The sequence below is a fragment of the Felis catus genome, chromosome E3 (assembly GCF_018350175.1).
Source record: "Felis catus isolate Fca126 chromosome E3, F.catus_Fca126_mat1.0, whole genome shotgun sequence".
Classification (NCBI taxonomy): domain Eukaryota; kingdom Metazoa; phylum Chordata; class Mammalia; order Carnivora; family Felidae; genus Felis; species Felis catus.
Genome location: NC_058383.1, coordinates 33,001,077 through 33,022,105, shown reverse-complemented (window position 1 = coordinate 33,022,105; position 21,029 = coordinate 33,001,077). Strand labels below are relative to the sequence as shown.

The 21,029-nt window shown below is 46.7% G+C and overlaps 1 protein-coding gene across 3 annotated transcripts in view; it reads right to left on the bottom strand.

Moving 5' to 3' along the window:
- GRIN2A (glutamate ionotropic receptor NMDA type subunit 2A) overlaps positions 1-21,029 on the bottom strand; it is a 536,750-nt gene that overhangs the window by 76,412 nt on the left and 439,309 nt on the right. For all 3 annotated transcript variants that reach the window (XM_045047693.1, XM_045047692.1, XM_006942329.5), the window contains 3 exons: positions 7,409-7,614; positions 1,118-1,286; positions 855-1,008 (listed from right to left, as the gene is read on the bottom strand). In XM_045047693.1, coding sequence (XP_044903628.1) covers positions 855-1,008; positions 1,118-1,286; positions 7,409-7,614 — 529 coding nt within the window. The remainder of the gene's footprint in view (positions 1-854; positions 1,009-1,117; positions 1,287-7,408; positions 7,615-21,029) is intronic.

The window sequence follows — 21,029 nt, the reverse complement described above, 5'->3', positions numbered from 1 at the left end:
ACAAAAAAGCAAAACAAAACAAAACAAAACAAAACTTATGTCAAAACATACATTTATGGAATAGTTAAGAGTAAGGAATTTTCTCCCTTCCAAACCATTCAGCTTGAAGGACAGTCACATTTAAAATACGATTCCATTAATTTTCAATCAGTGTATGCTCTTCTGGCTACTTCTATTTTGTTTATCAGAGTGCTGGTATAAATCACGGTACGTTCATCATTATTTCACCTTTACAGCCAGTAAATAAATGGCTGTCACATCAGTGAGGGGTGGAAGATGGGCACGAGGATACCATATAAAGGCTTATGGGCTGATTTAAATGAACTACGGACATAAGACATATATCTACTAATCTACATTCCACACAATCAAGACCAGTATCTGAATACATGCTTGTATTTTCAGCCAAGAGTTCCAAGTTAGAGATAAATGAAAGATGTTAATGGGGTGACAGGGGGGATGTGAATTGGGATCATTCAAATATGACACACTTTGGGGGCGCCTGGGTGGCTCAGCTGGTTGAGAGTCTGACTTCAGCTCAGGTCATGATCTCACAGTTCGTGGCTTCGCGCCCCGCGTCAGGCTCTGGGCTAACATCTCAGAGCCTGGAGCCCTGCTTCAGGTTCTCTGTCTCCCTCTCTCTGCCCCTCCCACATTCACGCCCTGTCTCTGTCTCTCCTTCTCAAAAATAAACCTAAGAAAAAGAAACACACCAAATACGACACACTCTGGAACACACTGATGTTGTTAAATGGAAGTGAGCAAGGTCCTCCTCGGTTCCATCCTTTGAGCCAACAAGACAAATACCTATAACTCCTCATAGGTAAATGGCAGCGACTATGGCGTTCACATACCTAGAAAAGCAGAGGGTGAGACCGTGCCGTTGCTTCTTGAAACCATGACGCTGATCCCCGTCTCCACGAAGGGCACAGAGAAGTCCACCACCTCAGAACGCTCCTCATTGATGGTGAGCGAGCCGACCGCCATGACCGCCCGTTGATAGACCACCTGCACACGAGGCAAAGGAGCACAGCGCCTTTATTCCTCCTTCCCACCGCCCCTGAGCACTGCGGGCCCCAGTCTGGATGACAGCCCTAGGGGGAGGAAGACCACTTACCTCACCGATCATTCCGTTCCACACGTTGTTAACTTTCTTGCCGTGCTTCCCGTTGGTCACCAGGTAGAGGTCATAGGTGAACTTCACGGTGCGGGAGAGCTTCTTCAGGATATCGATGCAGAACCCCTTGCAGCACTTTTTAACATTCATCCCCTCGTTAGTTGAATTGCTGTAGGAAAACACCGCGAGACCGTAGAATATCAGCGCCGGAAGATTTGTTGGCAGTCATTACCTATATGCTTCCACTATTTCCATGTGGGAAACACAGGCTCAAAAATGAGGACGTGGCTTTTCCAAGGACATGCAGTAGTTTACAACAGCACAGGAAGAAGGTGTTCTTAAGGATGAGCGTAACCATGACAATGGCTAACTTTTATTGAGTGATTATTATTTGTACCATGTACCATGCTTTCTACTAATTGTTGGATTACCCTTCATGACATTTCTCTTAGGTAGTATTTGTCTCCCCCATTACACTGATAAGAGTTACTGCCTCTTTTTTTTAATTTTTTAACGCTTAATTTTGAGAGAGATAGAAAGGGGGAGGGAGGGAGAGAGAGAGACAGAGAGAGAGAGAAACATAGCGTGAGCAGGGAAAGGACAGAGAGGCATAGAGGGAGACACAGAATCCGAAGCAGGCTCCAGGCTCTGAGCTCTTAGCACAGAGCCTGACACGGGGCTCACACTCACACCCTGTGAGATCATGACCTGAGCTGAAGTCAGACACTTAACTGACTTATTCTTAAGTTTATAACACATACAACCTCTTTTGACCAGAGTTCAGTAACATGATCTAAGCCACACTATAAACGCTTACAGGAAAAGAGAAGAAGGAAGGAAGACATAAACCTCTCAGTGGGAGGAGAGTTTTGCTTCATCCTACCACTGCAGATAGAGGTTTGCAGCCAAAGAGAAGAAATAACGGTTGCCTTACGTAGGAAGGGCACTTTCCTTACTGAGGAAAACTTGGCTGAGAATCAGAAGGCTTGGGGTCCACCTTGTGCCTGAGTCCACGGACTTAATGTGTCTTGATAGAGTCATCTGTCAAATGAGGGCTCGTTCATTTCATTTTCCCTCCCTCCCTACATAGCAGGAGTGTAAAAGGTGACATACTAAATAGCAGTGTCCTTGATCAGGAAAAAGCCCTGTTAAAATACACAGGGTACTGCTTTCTTAAAAGCCATCATCAACCACCAAGGTGACATGTGTTGCTTTGCACCAGCCACCTTGCTTTATTAACCTGGCCGAGTCATATTCAAAGGACACCCATACAAATCAGAAATGCCTTAAAAAAGGAAGGAAACAGGGTTTTCCCAGTTAGACGGCTCGTGTAGGACGATGAACAGCTCTCTGGGCAATACACTTGGGCTACCTTGTGATGGGGCATCCCATTGGCTCAGCTCTGTGACTTATGCATGTCACGAGATATGTGCTCTGTCTGAATATTCTGTTGCTGGCTCATCTACACAACAGACTGTTACCTAAGCACCACAGTGATGTTTGTGGAAATCCAACATCACAATAGGAAATCACTTCCATTTCCATATCATAGAAAAAAAAGTAGGTTACACAGTGATGTATACAGAACAGTCCTGGCTATATAAAAACAGATGAGCTTATAAACCATATCTGGATGGAAAAACAATGAAATATGAAGCAAAGCTATTTTTGAATGGCGAGAAATAACTTTTTCTCTTTTTCATATTTTTAGTCCTCCCCCCCAAGAACAACTGCAGTGAGTATATACTACATATATAATCAGATATACACATACATCAAGCACCATTGATGTATATCTTTGTCCATGAACATGGGTTCTTTTGACAATGTGACTTTGAGTAATGGAAGTGGGTTGCAAAATGCCATAAACATGATAGAAATGTGTCCTAGGTACATTAAATCAATGGCATGTCCAAATAACGATTTCCTGCTGGGTATTGATCTGTGGCTCTTTGAAAAACATGGTCAGATCCAATTCTCTCTTGTTCTTCCTGGACACCATGGCCATGCATCAATGCTTCTTCTCTCCCTTTTCCCACCTGTGTCTCCTTCTCTCTCTTCCCCCTCTCTTCGTCTATCATAGGGTCTTCCTTCCCCTGGTCAGGATTCCTGGGAGAGTCTGGACAGGAGTTATGAATGCCCCAGGCTTAAGATTCAGGGTCACAGGAATACGGTGGTATTCTTTGGCATTGCTGGGAACCTCGGCCAGTTAATGAGTTAATTATCTCCCCTATGTCTCCTAATACTAGGTATATTTATAGATACCCATGGTCATTAATGCATTTTCACCCAACAAGCACCCACTGAGTACCTACTGTGTATAAGACATGGAATTAAACCCTAAGGACACAGGGTGAAAAAGACACATGCAGCGAATGCAACAGATGAATTTATCATGGGGATTCTGGAAACACAGACCCGCTTGTAAGTAGAAATTTTCAATTGGTTCCCATCACAGCCCTTGTACACGTGCGTGGGGGGGGGGGGGTGCGGCGTGACTTAACTACACAGCCATCTAAGAAATGTGCCCAATGCAATCTTTCCCCGCTCCCCACCCTCATTCAAAAGAAAGGATGACCCATAGAAGCCAATGTGGGGAAAGGGATCCAGTAAGTGACCCAGCTCTCCAGTTCTGCAGTTTCCCAGTGTGGCGAGTGGACAGGATCACGGCCATGCAAGTCAGACGGAGCCATTTTTCAGGTGCCAGGTCTGCCCCTAACAACCAGGAAGATGCAGATAAGTCTCCTCACTCGTAAGCCTCAGTTTACTTGCAAAGTGAAAAGGTGAGGGCTTACCTTGTGGGATAGTTGGGAAGATGAAAACAAATATGCAAAGCGCCTCTCAGGTAAGTGCTTAAGAATACATATCCTCTCTTCTTACCAACAGTTTGACAGTTTGGGGGACTCACTGGCAGTATGGCCGTTTTTTCCCCAAAATATCAAGCCAGCTAATTTTTCCTCAATTCTCTCTTTATGCCCTAACACCCAACTAACAGATGAAAAGAAACGCTTGGTTTCTCATCTCATTTCCTGTCCCCTATGTTTTTAGAAGATTGATTTGTGTCCTCAAGACCCCACCATTTGCCCGAAGTGAGAGACAAACGCTTTACCCGGGGAGATTATCACCCAGAAAAAATATAATCGTGTTACCTCACAGAATCCTTCTTAGAACCAACCGGCCTGCCTCAGAGATATTACCTTTAGGAAAGGCAATTGATCTGCTGTGTGTTAATGTTGGGACGAACGGGCCCCAGTACTTGTCTATGGCTTTCAGACACTTCGATTTCACCTCGATGTTCAGTAAACTTGTCCTGTAGCCAAGTGGGAAAAGGGAAGCCGCAAGCTGCCACCTCCCACAGGAACCAAAAAGGTGAATTTGAATGTTAATCTGTTTATATTGTCCAGTAAAAAAAAAAGTCAGTTCTATTAAAGAGAGTAATTTATTGGGGGGTTCATTTTCTCCATACGAATGTGGCTCAGGACTCGGTGACCTACCGTCGTCAACTCCAAGGCTTCTGATTTTAAAGATTTGAAGCTCCTGTTATTGACTGTGGATCCCAAGAGGCCCTACTGGATTGGCCCTACTGAGACAAAGCAGGCATTGCTGTCATAAAGGGGGTTCCCAGGGGCGCCTGGGTGGCACAGTCGGTTAAGCATCCGACTTCAGCCAGGTCACGATCTCGCGGTCCGTGAGTTCGAGCCCCGCGTCAGGCTCTGGGCTGATGGCTCGGAGCCTGGAGCCTGTTTCCGATTCTGTGTCTCCCTCTCTCTCTGCCCCTCCCCCGTTCATGCTCTGTCTCTCTCTGTCCCAAAAATAAAATAAAACATTGAAAAAAAAATAAAAAATAAATAAATAAAGGGGGTGCCCTACTGAGGTTACAGTCTTGGCCTCACACCCAACACTCTGCTTTCTCCATCGGACCACGTTGTACTCCAGGAGCACCCGTCCAAATCAAAACCTCCTGGGACAACGTTCCCACATTTACCCCTTCCATCTCTGCCCCGACCCCCTGCCAGCTCATCACTCTCTAGCCCTGCCCTGGGCTTCCTTCTGTTGCCTAAACTTGCCAATCTCTCTCCTCCCTCGGGGGCTTTGCAGCTGCTGTTCCCTGTACCTGGAAGGCTCCTCCCCGCCAGCCCCCCAGCTTTTCACACGTTCGTCATCCTTTTCTGGGTCATCTTGCATCTCACCTCAAGTTACTCTCTTATCACACCGCCTTATTTATATCCTTCACCAGGCGTATCCTAACACGGATCTGTCCTTCCTTTCCGGGCTGAATTGTTTTTGAGCTGTGTACATGCTATACCGTAAGATCCTGTCCTTTGTCGCCCCAGCTCAGCACAGCTCTCTGCCTCACACACGAACTGTGCTTCGAGTATATTTATTTATTGACTAATCTATTCAGAATTTTAACTCCAAAGAAGCTTCTCGTTGATAAAAAAAAATTTTTTTCCCTCCAAACCAGAATCTGCCTTCATAATACATTTAACAATCATATTAAAAAAAAAATCTTTGTCCCAAGCGCTGAGCCCTGGGGATTTGCACCTTGTGTGATGAAGGCTTCGGTCAGAATCTGCAGAGTGGGACAAAAAGTATCCAGGTGCTCATCTGTTCAAACATTATCAACATTACTGTGTCATGTTTTGTGGGTCCCTGGCGGTACAAAGACTAAGAAGCCATGTGTCCTGTATTTAGGCAGCTTACCCTCCAGGGAGAAAGACAAACTATAAGCCATAAAATCGGGTGATAAAGAGATCGAGTGGTAGGGACTCCATGTTTGAGTTCCTTCAAATTCATGTGTTGAAACTCTCAACTCCAACGTGATGGGGTCAGGAGGTGAGGCCTTTGGGAGGTCATTAGGTCAGAGGGTGAGGGCCTCATGAATGGGATTAGCGTCCTTGGAAACAGACACAGGAGAACTTGCTTCTCCTCTGTCCGTTCTCCACCATGTGATGCTACCGTGAGAGGATGGCCGTCTCAAACCAGAGGGCCCTGGTTGGACACCTTGATCGTGGACTCCAGCCTCCAGAATTATGAGAAGTGTCTGTGTTTAAGCCATGCAGTCCGTGGTGACTTGTCTCAGTGCCCTGAACAGACGAAGGTACAGAGACACTCCAGGTTTCTTTGGAAGGAAGGGGAACAAACCCAACTTGGGGAGGGAGTGGTTAAGACTTAAAAGACACAGGAGAATTATCCAGCCGAAAGGACACACTCAGAAAATACTCACAGAAATATTCCAATGGTAGGCCTTTCCCTTTTGGTGAAATCCCCCACAAGGGCCGTGTCTGTATTTGCACCAGAAAACTATAACCAGGGCCTTAGACCTGGTCATGAAGCTTTATGCTTCTCCAAAGGGCCTACATATTAGGGAGAAACTTAACCAGAAGCTCTCATAAAAATGGTCAGTTCTTCCTTTGATTGTTAATAAATGAGGAAACGGCCCAGAGGTGATGTGGGCTTGCTGTCGGTGAGCTGGGACACTTCCAGAAGGTCAGTTCCACGCTGATCACATCATAAGGTCATATGTGAGGGGTACAGCTGTATCATGACCTCCACACAGAGAGAAGTTTTCAAAGTTTTTGAAAAGTTTGTGTCTGGGATATATACAAGAGATGGAAGGAAGCAGATGTGCAGGGCTGGAGGAGGGAGCAGCCAGAAAAATTAAAACATAATTTCTGGGGGGCGCCTGAGTGGCTTAGTCGGTTAAGCTTCCCACTTCGGCTCAGGTCATGATCTTGCGGCTCATGGGTTCAAGCCCCACCTCGGGCTCTGTGCTGACAGCTCGGAGCCTGGAGCCTGCTTTGGCTTCTGTGTCTCCCTCTCTCTGCCCCTCCTCTGCTCGCACTCTGTCTCTGTCTCTCTCTCAAAAATAAATAAACGTGAAAATTTTTTTTTAAGGAAAGACCAAAGGGGAGGATCAGTTTGGCAGAGAGGTTAAGGACTGGCAGTGAAGCAGGTGGACGGCGTCTGGGTCCTAGGTCCTCCATTTACCAGCTGGATGGCCCTGAACATGTTTCTTAATCTGCCCATAACTCAGTTTAAATCTCTAAGACGGGTAATACCACCTACCTGCAACTGCCGTTGCCGGAAGTAAGTGAATGCAGACCAGCTGGCGTAAGTCCAGCTATTTACTGGTCTTTAAAAAATCTAATATCACAGGTTATGATGTACTATTATAATAAGCTATTGTGTATTAAATTTTACTACTATATTACAGACACCACTGTTGTCGATGATACAGGCTGTGTTAAAGGACTGGGCACATCCAACCGACAGCATCCCCGGACTCACTTGATCTTGACAAACTTCCGACACGGCACAGTGTTCCTCACACACGTCTCGGTCAGCGGGTCGATGTCTTCCACGATGACAAAGGGGGCCTCCTCCAGGGTGACGATGCTCAGATGATTGTCGTCCGGCTCGCAGTCTGAGAAGGACTTGTACCTCGGCCACACGGCGTGCCTGAGGCTCAGGCTCTGGTTCTCCCACTTGCCCACCTGCATCAGGAAGGCAAAGGCACACCTGTGATTTCTTGCAGCACCTTCTAGAAAGGCAAGTCCTTCCCCATAAGAGGTCTGGGACAAGAACCCTACCCATCCTGAGGGCTTTTCTGCTATATACTTCAACATACACTTTGGTGTAGATGCTAAGAAAAACAGACACAAAGGAGAAGAAGAATCCTGGACGGCCCCCAGGCCGGCCTCTCCCAGGCTAATTAATATGGCGGTGGTACCCAAGCACTGAGATTGCTAGATCTCCCCAGGAGATTCCAAGCTTCTGGCAGATTTCGGGACCAGTGGCGGCAGGAGAACAGCACGGACCTTTAGCATCAGAGAAATCTAGGCTTGGATTCCCACCTCTGCCCTGTACCAGCTGCACAACCCTAGTTAAGCTCTGAGTCATTGTGAACCTCTGTGTGTCACCTATAAATAGCACAACTCCACCTACTGTACAAGGATGTTGTGGCAATTAAACAAGACCGTCTGTGACGAGCAGGCAGCGCAGAGCCCGGCACGTAGTAGGGACTCCACACTTTTTCTTTGAAGTACAGGAGAGAGACAAGGACAGGGAGAAACTTTTAGAAGGTGCCAAGAGAAAGGGTGAGGAGACAGGGAGATGGTGCGGGAGAGCTAGAAGGAAGGAGGACGGACAGGGAAGTCAACGCAAGGAGGGTGAGCAGGAGAGGAAATGAAGGGCTTCATTTCAACCTCAGATACCGTTCTACTTAAGTTGCAAATTAAGGCGAAGTGCTATTAATTCGGCCTGGAGAGGAGACTTTCAGCGCTTAGCACCGAGACCCGTCAAAACAGCACCGACCTGTTCCCTCTCTAAGCGGCAGCCGGCATGTTAGTGAAATCAAACTGAAGCCTGTATGTTTTGAACCTTAATTTTATTTGACAGCTTATTGGCATTATTCAGACATGCACCGGGAAGAAGCCGCTCCCGGTATCACGCTTTTTCCTTCTTCCTCTCGCTCCCACACGCAATTGCTTGACACCGCGGGTCACAGCTTCGTTTGTAATACCAACCTCAAGGAAACACCTTGTCTGAGATGCTAAGTGCCAAGTCCAGGCTTGTCTGCATTGACGTGACCTGCTCACCTCCCCTCCTGTAACCTGAGTGTCGCCCGAAACGAATTGCAGGCCCATAAAGAGAATTCAAACACGTCGGACGCCGAAAGGGGTGACGGCGTGGAAGGAGATAAGGCAGACGGAGTGCCCTCAGATCGCCTCATCATTTGGACTGGAAAATGTTTGCTGCTTAGAGCACAATGTTCCATGCGGCCAACGGCAAAACTGTCCAGCTTCGGTGATACCTTCTGTTTTATGACAGTAGCATAAACAGTAAGGTAATCTGGGCAAACACACTTGTTCATCTGCCTGTGCTGCTATGTGTAACACAGGCTGGGGAGAATGTTGAGCCCATCACGTTCTTCATTCACTCAACACAGATTTATTGAGCACTGACTATGTCCTGGCACCAGCCAGGAAACAATGATGGATAAACCTATCCATTGGCTGTAGGGCAAAGACGGAACTAATACCAATACATAAGCAAATAGGAGATCTCCAAGCTTTTTCTTTTGGGACAAGTTCCATCAATCCCTTTTCTTTCCACTTCTCTTGGAAAACGCACACCTTCAAGAGCAGCTGAGTAGTTTAGTTGGTAAGAGAATGGCATACTGCAGTCAAACAGAACTAAGTGTTGATCCCGGCTTCACCCATGAGCTGGCTCGCCTTAGGAAAGTCACTTAACCTCTCTGAGCTTTATCTGCAAAATGCAGATGGCACCAGGTTATGCCTTTCAGGACTGTGGGGAGCTCTGGATGAGCCAAAATGAACACGAAGCACTGAGCACAGAACTCAGCATGTAACGTACATGGTGGCTGCCATCACTTTTTTATTGTTGTAGTTAGCGTTCAAGACTTGGCTCAAATATCACCTAATCGGGAAGGGCATTCCTGCTCTCCCCACTAACACAGAACTTTGCACCTCTCCACGGCAGCTCTTTCACGCCGTCTCATAAGGGTGTCACTTTTGAGCACTCCTGTGTAGGCAGGAAATGTATCAATATTGCCAGTTACTCTGATCCCCACAAATCCTACAGGGTGAGGATTATTATTCCAACTTTACAGTTCAGAGAACTGAAGCACAGAGACGTTGTGTAACCTGCCCAAACTCAAGCAGCTGGGAAGAGAGGGAACCAGAACCCTACCATAGGGCTGTGTGAATCCAAACGAGCTTCTATTAAGTGATCCGTGGTAACCGTAGTATAGCTCCAAGACCCTTCCTTCCCAGCAGAGACAGCCCCGGATGTCCCAAGAAACATAAATTAACGCAAAGACTGTTTAGCCAGCAGAATCTTTGGTGATGTCATTGACCACATCTTGTCCCCTACACCGTGGAGTCAGACAAAGGTCCCCGCCCAAGGCTGACTGCTGGGGAGAGAGGTGGCGAAGGTTTCCTGGAGCGCAGTAACTCCCCAGATCTCCCTAAGTTAGTCTCTCCCTTCCCATGTCTACGTAAGCACCCACTGGTCAGCCAAGGAGGGTGGAAGCAGGTGGTGGCTGGAAAAACTTGATCAGGGCCGAAGCTGCTGTTTCAATGCTGCCCTACATCTTGAGAGCCCCCTCCTCCTCTGAGGCTGACAGGCTGCTCTGGTGGGCTCCCCAGATCCCCAAATCCTGGCCCCAGGATTCTATATACCACATAGGAGAAAACAGAGTGTCTTCACTTTACCCTCCTATATGCATTTTCACAAGGGATTTGAACGGAGTCAGTCCAGTGTTTGTAGACGGGATTAACACAGATTTTTTTCACTCCGTAAGTATTTATGGAGTGGCCCTTCGGTGTCAAGCCTTACAGGAGGCACCAAGGAGAATGTCAGGCATGCAGTGAAGTTTCTACTTGCGTGGAATTTTTATGCTAATCGGGAAGACAGACATGAGTCAAATAATCACACAAAAACATACACCATACGAACTGGGAGGAAGAAAGAAAAATTGGGTCTGAGAGAGCAAATGGGGGGGGGGGAAGAAATCCCAAAGGGGTTCCTTGAGGAGGTGGCACTGAAGCCAAGATTGGAAGTCCAAGATGAGTGGTGGGGGGCTGGTTTGGGGGAGCGAAGGAAGGAAGGGAAAGCACTCCACACACGCAGGGGCCAGATGATGCAAAGCCCTGCAGGTCCCCGTGAGGAGCTGAGATTTACCTCAAGAGTTCATCCAGTCTGTTCGCCAAGAGGGAAAAGATGAATGGAAGTCACTGGGGATATATGTCCCTCTGTAACCTGGATGAAGGTGGGAGTTCTATGACCCCTCAATCCATCCTTGTTTTCTTTTGTTTTTTTAGAATGTTTATTTATTTTTGAAAGACAGAGTGCAAGTAGGGGAGGGGCAGAGAGAGAGAGAGGGAGACACAGAATCCAAAGCAGGTTCCAAACTGTCAGCCCAGAGCCCGATGCGGGGCTCGAACCCACAAACCGTGAGATCATGAGCTGAGCCGAAGTCGGGAGCTTAACCGACTGAACCACCCAAGTGCCCCCATCCTTGTTTTCTTTTTCTTGACGGGAAATTTTAAACTTATGCAAAAGTGGACTAGGGTAATGAATCACCATCTTCCCATTCTCTAGTGGCAATAATTACTAACTCATGGCCAATCTTGTTTCATTTATACTGCCACCCACTTCCCCTGTATTACACTGAAGGAACTCCCAGACATGGTAACATTTCATTCACAAATCCTTAATTCGATTTAAATATCCAATTTCTGTTTGCGTAATAATATTATACCTCAATAAGCTACGGGTTTCTCTGATGAGATGACAATTTCCCAGGCTAGGAGGGATTTTCAAATACACACTGATGGATTTTGAGGATCACAGCTTCTAAACTCAGGGCCTGGCGAAAGGAGGGAGTTAATGGACAGCTGCTGATCGAATCAATGAGCACCTGACCTGAATTCTTAAAAATGTCCGTGAGTCGGAAACTACTAGTAGACTGATCGGTGTGTGCACGTTCGCCTCAGCTATGGAATCTTGCACCCTCAGCAAAACACTAAGGTACCGAAACCTATATTCTCCCCTTCACTCACGCTTCACATCGACTTCAGTCCCCCACACGCAGAGCCACTGAGAGAGGCTGCCGAAAAGCCTCTGTGTATTACATTTTCCAGACACATCCAAGACCATCATGCCAATGCCAATTTAAAAGGGGCTCTGGCCGCTCTCAAGTGTTTGACAGGACGTCAACAGTCAAAGGAATAAACCCTGAATTGAGAGGAACCTTCACTCACATCACCTATGCTTGCCTCAGTGTCCACAGGCACTAAATGGGCACAGAATATGAATTCCGCACGTGCCCTTCTCTAACAGTCGTGTCCCAAACGGAAGGACCCCGTGTACCCTGAGGACAGTAGTGATCCAGCACTCTCCCGGCTCCCGTCTTTGTGCTGAGGGTGACTGTCCTGCTATTCTCTAACCTGGACCTTTTTCTTGCTCCAGGGTCGTGCACACCCCACGTGGCAGAGTCCACAACTTTAGGTCAGCAGTCCTGCCTGACCTGGAGGAGTCCGTACATTTCCTGGCCACGACAGTCCCCCTGGGGTAAGTTCTCAAGGCATCAGAGCAACTGAAGTGATACAGTCACCATGGAAGCCATGGTCCTGTCTTTGGAGCCCAAAGGGAAAACCAAGTTCCACGAGGCCTTGCCAAACTTCCAGTTAGATCTACACACAATCGGGACAGGAAGCCACACTTGTGTGTGTCTGTGTTGGATACACCCACGTGGACGCGCACATACCGACCCATCAACTTCCCAGGGATCAGCCTCATCCCCACAGGGACCGTTCTTTTCTCTCCCTCACATGGCACAGAGGGAGAGGAGACAGAATAATTAATACCATGAGCCTTGGGGTCAGAGAGACAGGCTCAAATCCCTGTGACCCTGTGCAAGCCACAGCATCTTTCTGAACTTCAGTTCCCTCAACCACCAAATGAAAATATTTCAACTTCATTATGGTGCCTTGAGGATTAGCAGCGAGATGATGGTGGCAAACGTCTCTGGATCCACAGCAAGTTCTCCCTATGTGGCTCTGTTATCGTTAATCCAACCTTTCTTAAGCCTCTCTTTGGGAAAACGGTGAGCCTCTGCAGCAGAAGCGCCGGCTGAGGAGGCAGAGACCCGACTTCCCTTGACAACACGCCCTTGACCTTTGATCTCATTGGGTCTCAGTCTCTTCCCCTGTGACAGAGACGGGGAGTGAGGGTGGGCCCGATGATCTCTAAGGTCTTTCGGATCTAAAGCTCCATGCAAAGCACGGGAGAAGTTGCCCTCCAGCTCCCTCCTTATCTGGATCAGGGTGACAGAGAATTAGAAAGGGGTGAATGAAGGCTGTGCAGCTTGCAACTTGATGTTTAATTATGGAGAATTCTGAACAGTGGCCGTGTCCCCACAGAGGCCCAGGTGACATGCCCAATTCTGAAGAAGACAGGATGGCTCGGAGAACCAAGCTGGAAGACGGAGAAGAAAGAACGAGGTCACCAGAGCCTTCTTGGTTGGGAGTTGTCTGTTGCACAGAAGCCAGCGGTGCCCAAATCTGAAGCTTCGCTCAAAGCTGACTCTTGCTGGTTCTCTGCAGAGGGGCGTGGGTTCAAACTCTGACGTGGCCAAGCCCCAGCTGTGGGAACTTGGACGATGATGATACAGCCAATCATCAACATTTATTGGGGGGTTTGATAAAGCCAATCATTAACATTTATTGGGGGTTTTACTGTGTGTTTCTAAGCACAGTGCTGAGAATTTTCCATGCATTATCTGACTCAGTTCTCAGAACAACTCCAGAAGGTGAGGAAGGATGATTGTCCTCATTGCTCGGTAGGTAAACTGAAGCTCACAGAGACCTGTTTTGTGCAGGTCACAACGTAAAGGGCAAAGCAAGAACTGAAACTCTGTCGGTAAAACCCAGCGTGCTGCTTAATCTCTATGAAATTTGGTTTCTCTCTTTATTTTTATTTTTTTGAGAGAGAGAGGGCACGAGTGAGATGAAGAAAGAGACAGAGAAAGAGAGAGAGAGAGAGAGAGAGAGAGAGAGAGAGAGAGAGAGAGAAGCGGGGTCACCTGAAGCGAGGCTCATGTTTTACCTGAAGTGGGGCTCTAGCTCACCTGAGCTTTCTTTATATTTTAAAGGTAATTAATAGTGCCCTCCTTACAGACTGGCTGTGAGGATCACACAAGATGATAAAAATAAGACTTCCCGTTTCCACCAGTCTAGGGAGCTATACATATTACTTCGCGTAATTCTAAAAATAGACACATGAACAAGATGCTACTACTATTATCTCTGGGTCATTGATGACGGGACCGAGGCACGGGCACAGGGCTTAAGCAGCTTGTTCAGTATCTACGGCCTGAGAGTGGGATAATCAGGATCTGAACCCAGGACTCACTTTTAAATCAGGGAAGAAATGCAACTAGAAGTTTTTGCTGGAGAAAAAAAAAGAAAGAAAGAAAGAGAGAGAGAGAGAGAGAAAAGAAAAATTTGATAGTGGAGAAACCCAATAAACACCTCCTCAGCCAGATGATTAAGATAAGTATCAACAGGGGTGGGCCAGTTTGGTAGTAGGTCCCCTCGTACGACATGAGGGCAGTGCTGCCCCACCTCTGTGGTCTCTTCTTCCCAAGACACGTAACTCAGTCCGATGATAAGAAAAATATCAGAAAAATCCCAGTGTAAGGACATCCTTAAAAATAGCTGACCGACTCTCCTCAAAACTGTGGAGGTCATCAAAAAACAAGGAAAGGCCGAGAAACCGCCACAGCCAAGAAGAGCCTGGGGAGACCTTGTGATTAAATATCGTGGGGTGTCCCGGATGAGGTGAGGGGATGGAACAGGAAAAAACACATTAGATAAAAACTAGGGAGGGGCACCTGGGTGGCTCAGTCCATTAAGTGTCTGCCTTTGGCTCAGGGCATGATCTTGCAGTTTTTGAGTTTGAGCCCTTCATCGGGCTCTGTGCTGACAGCTCAGAGCCTGGAGCCTGTTACAGATTCTGTGTCCCCTCTCTCTCTGCCCCTCCCCTGCTCATGAGTGTGTGCGCGCGCGCGTTCTCTCTCTCTCTCTCTCTCTCTCTCTCTCTCTCTCTCAAAAATAAACTTAAAAAAAAAGAATAGGCACATGGCCCTTACTTGGCAAATCAGTACACTTGGTGCCTGAGCCACAGTGATTGGCTCATGAATGTGCATGTGACCTAAGCTGAGCCAATGGGAGTTTTCCCTGGGACTTGTACTGGGATGATTAGCATAGGGTGGTGTGACAGAAGAACCTATCAGAGACTACAGAACTAAGAAATAGAGAAGACAGCAATTAAGTCTGGATGGCATTGCTTGAGCTCTTATAATAATAAAAGTTGACATTCACTGGGCACTTAGTATGTATTAGGCACTATTCTTAGCACTATTTTAATTCTTATAAACACTGTATATACAACAAATAGGCACAGGCAGGCAATTTTTTTCATCTCTATCATGAATTTTTTTTTATAATTAAAAACAGTCCCAAACTCACCCAAATAGACTGTGTGGGAGGAGAAAAAGAATCTTTACCTTCAAAATAAACTGAATTTTGGTGATAAACCTTTGAGTGTTTTCTGCAAATATACTAAGGTTTTGAGGACAAAGAAAAATAATTGACCTCTGATGGAGAAAAGTGATTCTGTTAAAAGAACCATAAAGAGGGGAAATTAACTTTGTAATGATTTTTTTTATCCATTTTTATTAATAAAATTTAAATACAGTGCCTTTAGAAAGCTAATCTCTCTTCAGCTCTTGGAAAATGTTTTGTGAAAGGGCACCGATTACTTATCAAAATGTTCAGCTGCTATTTTCTCAGGGCAGAGACAATTTCATCTCCAGAAACTGTCATAAGTTAGCATTCACCCCTTCGTGTCTGGGTAAATTTGGAGATGTCACAGAGGCCACAAGTGGCTGGAAGAAATTAGGTGATGAAAAGATGTTTGTGGCTCTCCTTTCAAAGTGATATGTTTGATCTTATTTGATCTGTTCATGAAATGCTTACAAGAGACAATTAAAATCTCCTCATAACTGGTTTTCTGGGCTCCCAAGCCACCCCCTAAGAACATATCAAAATGCCAAAATCATACATCTACCTTTACTCAAATCCTTCCATGACTCATACTGCTTACACAATCAAATGCAGACTCCCCTTAACATTAATGGACCCTACAACAATCAATCAATCTCACCAATTTCCCTGTTCTCTGCTTTCTGTCCTTTTCCTCTCTCTCAGACACCCCAGACATACCCTCATGCTAGGACATTTGCATGTACACCTCCAAACACAGATACATTCGCACCTACACATACTCATATATGTATACATATTCGGCTATATATCAGTCTACCTAACCATCTACACATAAACCCAAAGACAAACCCACACCTATACATACACACACTCACACCTACCCAAATTCCCAATGCAGGCATATATACACTCATATCCACCCATACATGCACGACGACCCACATACACATACCCTGCACACACACGCACACCTCTACGCACCCGCAACAACGCATACACTTTTCCCTTCTCGTAAACACTCCCCGATTGACACCTACTTTCCTGCCTTTGCCTGCACTGTTTCTTCTACCTGAAATCCCTCCCCTTGTCACCTCCACAGATTGAAATCCTGCCCATGCTTTCCAGCTCTTGCATGGAGCCTAATCCTCCAGCTGGAATGCCTTTCTGCATTTCCTGTGCCTTTGGAACATCCCCTCCCGCCCTTGAATGCTCTCACTTCTTCATGCGTGGCTCGGTAGGTGCATCTGGTGCTTTACTGCTGTATACTCTTCCAGGCACCGCAGGAGGCTCTGGGACCACAACAGTGAACAGGGCAGGCCCGGCCCCCATCCCCAGAGTTGCCAATCTGGCTGGAGAAGAGGAGTCAAAGCTCAATGGCAACAAAGGGAGATAATGGTCACGCTGGGAGTGAGCACAGGATGCTACCGAAGACACAGCTTCCTGCTCTGGAAGGGAACCAAAAAATGCTTCCAACAGGAAGTGACTTCCAACTCTGAGCCAGACCAGCAGGGCCGGTAGGTGGCTTGTTAAGGGGTTCCGTCTTTATCCTCGGGGCGAGTGAAGTGTGTGGAGGGGTGGGGGCAGGGATTCTTGAATACTTTCAATCAGGGGAGGGATAAAATTGGTCTGACGTATTAGAACACTTCTTCCCAACGCAGTGCAGAGAAACGGTTTGGGGCTCAAAGTTTCTGGATGCAGATGGGCTGGGAGGCAGCTGCATTGATCTGGGACACAGGACCCCCTGGTGAGGCCGGAATGAACTTGAGATCTGCAGGGGGAACAACCAACACAACTTAGAGACTGACTGAATGGCTGGGGGCGGGAGCTGAGACCGAGGCTGTCTTGACTGGTAATTCTGTTGAACAGTCCGTCCCGGCCCAGCTTCTACAACCACACAACCCACTTCGGCCGCAGCACAGGGCTCACCCACCAGCCAGTTCAATAAATATTTGCTGAATGGAACTCGATTCAGACTGTAGCATACTGTCCTTTTTCACTTAGAATTCAAAGTTAAAAGAGGAGAGTAGCCTGTTTACCCAGCTCCTCTCCTTGGAGACAAGACAATAGGGATTGCTAAATTAAAAATCAGAGAGGAAATTTATTAAAACCGACAATGGAAGCAGAGTTCACACTGCCTCTGCTCCAGGTTGACCGGCCCTGCTTAGCTCATTTCATAACCAAAGGGCAAACAGGCCTTAAAACAAACACTTGGCGTGTGCGAAACATCGCAACACATTTCACTCCAGATAATAAGCAGTGATTTACTCCCAAGCTGGAGAAAATATGAGTAATTAACTCTTCAGGAAGATGAATTTAAGGAGAAAAACAAAACAAACAGGAGGCCAATTTCTCTCCACCTGAAATATAAAGTCTTCCAAAGGACATGAGATAAATGGCCGTGAAGGGAATTTAAAATGATTTAATGTCCATACTTAGCATAAACAGCATCATCGATTAGCATCACTTCTTGCCTCGGCATGCAAATCTAACACAAAACAAGCTGATGGCAGCTCTACACACGAGTAATTTTGTGTCGTGGGCTGATGCTTGAAAGCAAAAGCGGATCTGAATTCGATTGATCTGGAAGCCACAATAAGGGTGTCTGAGTCACGACCGTGGCCTGATAGGAAGTTGAAATGTGTTCTACCTGGAGTACATCGCAGTTGAGCCCAGTGGTTTTTGTTTTCAACCAAGACCCAATCTAAAGCTCATCCCAGATGGTTACAGTCTGCTGAAACCAGAGGTCACACTGACCCCAGCTTTCTCCTGCCCCGTATACACGAACAAGCTTCTACACAGAAATTGCTCAAGGGGCGCCTGGGTGGCCCAGTGGGTTAAGCGTCCGACTTCGGCTCAGGTCATGATCTCCCGGTTTGTGAGTTTGAGCCCCATGATGGGCTCTGTGCTGACAGCTCAGAGCCCGGAGCCTGCTTCAGACCCTCTGTCTCCCCCTGTCTCTGCCCTTCCCCTACTCATGCTCTCTCTCTCTCTCAAAAATAAATAAACATTAAAAATAAAATAAAATTAAAAAAAAAGAAAGAAACCACTCAAGAGCAGTGTGGGTCACTTTGTCTTCGAGGCCATGGGGCCTCAGATGGCCGCTGGCAGAGTGAAATAGAGAGCTGCTTTTTGCATAATGAGGCCCAGGGTCTGCTTCTTTTAAATGCAAGCATTCAAGGTGGGGGGGACCATGAGCCTTGGGTGTGAACAAGACCTTGTTGGGGGCCGATTAAGAATGCGGCCTCCTAGATCTCTGGAAGGCTTGCATCAGTAGGTCTGGGAGGAGGCCTGGGAATCTGCCTTTTCAGCCGGGATCCTAGGTCACTCGGCTCGGGGTGCTGTGAGGACCGTATGTTGGGAAGCACCTAAAAGGATCAGACCTCCGGCTACCAGCAGGATTAAAAACAGAAGTAAAAGACGGGATCTTTTTTCTCAGGTTACTTACGTAACCAGTGGCAATTGCCAGCAGATCTAAAATGAGTTTAATCAGCTATTAGAGCCTTAATTAAATTCCTCTCAGTTGAAATTTCAGAATTGCCTAATTGTTACACAGCGCACATTGGAGGAGTTGATTTTTTTTTTTTTTTTTCTCCCAGAATAACCACTCTCAGGATCATCTAATAACTTTACGGAGAACAGCGTCAACTGTCTGAAAATCCAGCACTGATCTGGTCATTCACGGAGACATGCTTTGATGGCTGCTACCTCCAACAACAACCCGCGTATCTGCTCCCCTTCTCTTGAGATTCAGGAGAAGAGCGCAATGTTTGTTCAGTCTCACATTTAAAAGTGAAAGTCTCTGGAACAATGAGCTGCCATGTTCTTGCGAAGTTCATTTATAATCTTCAGGCCTCCAGAGTCCCTCTGTTCCCAGGTCCCCAGGGATGGATAAAAGTTCTATTTCTTTGGTTTACTTTTAATTTTTTTTTGCGGGCTCTTAGAAGTGATGGGTCCTGGTAATTAGCTCAACAGTTAATAGCGTTTTCTTTCTCTTCTTTGGCTCCACATTGGAATGGTACAACATTAGAAACTTGAAAAATCAGCAAAACATTAAAAAGAGCTCTCTCATGATTAGTAATTAACTTTTTGCACATGCTCTCGGGATGTATTGGTCGGTCCTGCTCCCCGCTGCAGTGATGACGATTAGATAATTAATAACTATAATAACCACTGTCTTGAGGTGCTGTCATCACCTGACATGTCTTTTGTCATCTCAGCCTGAGATGAGAAACCCAGAACAGGGCGCTGTGCTGCGGGAACATTCCATGGATCAGTCTGAAAGATCCCGCCGCAGAAAGAGTCATGTCCTGGGGAGATGGGACTCCGGAGGCATGGGAGGAGGGGAAAGAACAGCTAGAGGTGGTGGCCTCGTAGGTCTCTTTCACATACACCTGCTTTGTTTCCTCAGTTCACCTGTGACCTGATGCTTCTGAGGGCTTTGGATTCCTCCACGGGAAAGGCTCTTACCACAGGACTGCAGTCAGCCCTTGACGTTGAATTCTACTGCTACTAACACCCATCCAAAAGGCGATTAGAATAATAATAGATCAGGGGGGAAAAAATCAACCTCTCAAATGTGAACTGAGTGACAATTAGGTAATTTGGGGATTTCAACCAAGAGGAATGTAATTAAGGCTCTAACAGCTGATTAGACTTCTTCGCCTCTGTGGTAATCTCCAACCATTACATAAGGGGCCGTGGAAGGGAGGGTTCCACTGTCCCTTTGTATCACGGTGTGCTTGAGATGGTGACGGTCGAGACCGAGCGACTCTGTTTACATTGCTGCACGTGTGGCTATCATAACTCGAACATGAACTTGGCTGAGCTCTTCAAAAGGCTGTTGCCTTGGACAAGAAAACCAGAGTGGATGCAGGTCTGCAGAAAGAGCCCAGGCAGAGATGTGAACGGAAATGAGACAATCACAGGGTTTGGAATGGAGTGGGGGGGATCGGGTGGCGGCGGGGGAAGGCACATAACACAGAATGAGAACCTGACCCATGGTCGGACCTCTATAACACTAAGAGCGGTAACCGCGGTCATTTTTAACCCCTTCGCCAAGACAGTTTTGAAATTCGCTCAAGGTTTCCCTTTTGACCTTCCAGTGTACTTTTTTCCGGGCAACTTTGAAAGATCAGTGTGGCTTCTGCTTGTAAGTGAAATGAAATGCCACTTGTGATCTAGCAGAGTAAAGAGCTCTCTGTTGATTGCTTACCGGAATGGTATTTAGCATTGTCAGCAAACGTTAGGGTGAAGTCTGGGCTGATACCTGGGGGGACCCCTCGTTGGTTGGGATTATCAAGTCATGCTTCATTCTTATCAGCCTGCAGATTCGGACAGGACTGGGCATGACTATGGATGGGACTCTTCCTTTTTACTCTTGGGCAACTTCTTCTTCTTCTTTTTAATGAAAACCTTGACAAGTGGCAAAAATTTGGGACCGAGCGTGTAACAGTTTATAAAAGGAGATAAGTTCCAGGTAATTAAATTGCAGAACAGGGAAGCAAGAGACTTTAATGCATCAACCTGTCTGGAGGGATGGAACAGGCCAGAAGCTGATGGTTTTCCTCACTCAGCATTATGTAAAAAAGCCAATTCCAGTTGGACCTCTGCCCTGAACGAAGTTAACCTCATTGACGGCGTCTGCAGAGTTTTAAAATGCGGTTAAAAGACCTGAGGGTATCGATTCACTGCAAGGCATTTCAGCCCCTTGCCTGAGAGGCTCCTGGGTCGTCAAAGTGGGGCGTTTGGAGCTTGGTGTCAGGTCTCTGCTGGGCATTTGTTCTTCAGTATCTGGGGCAAAATAATAAATTTAA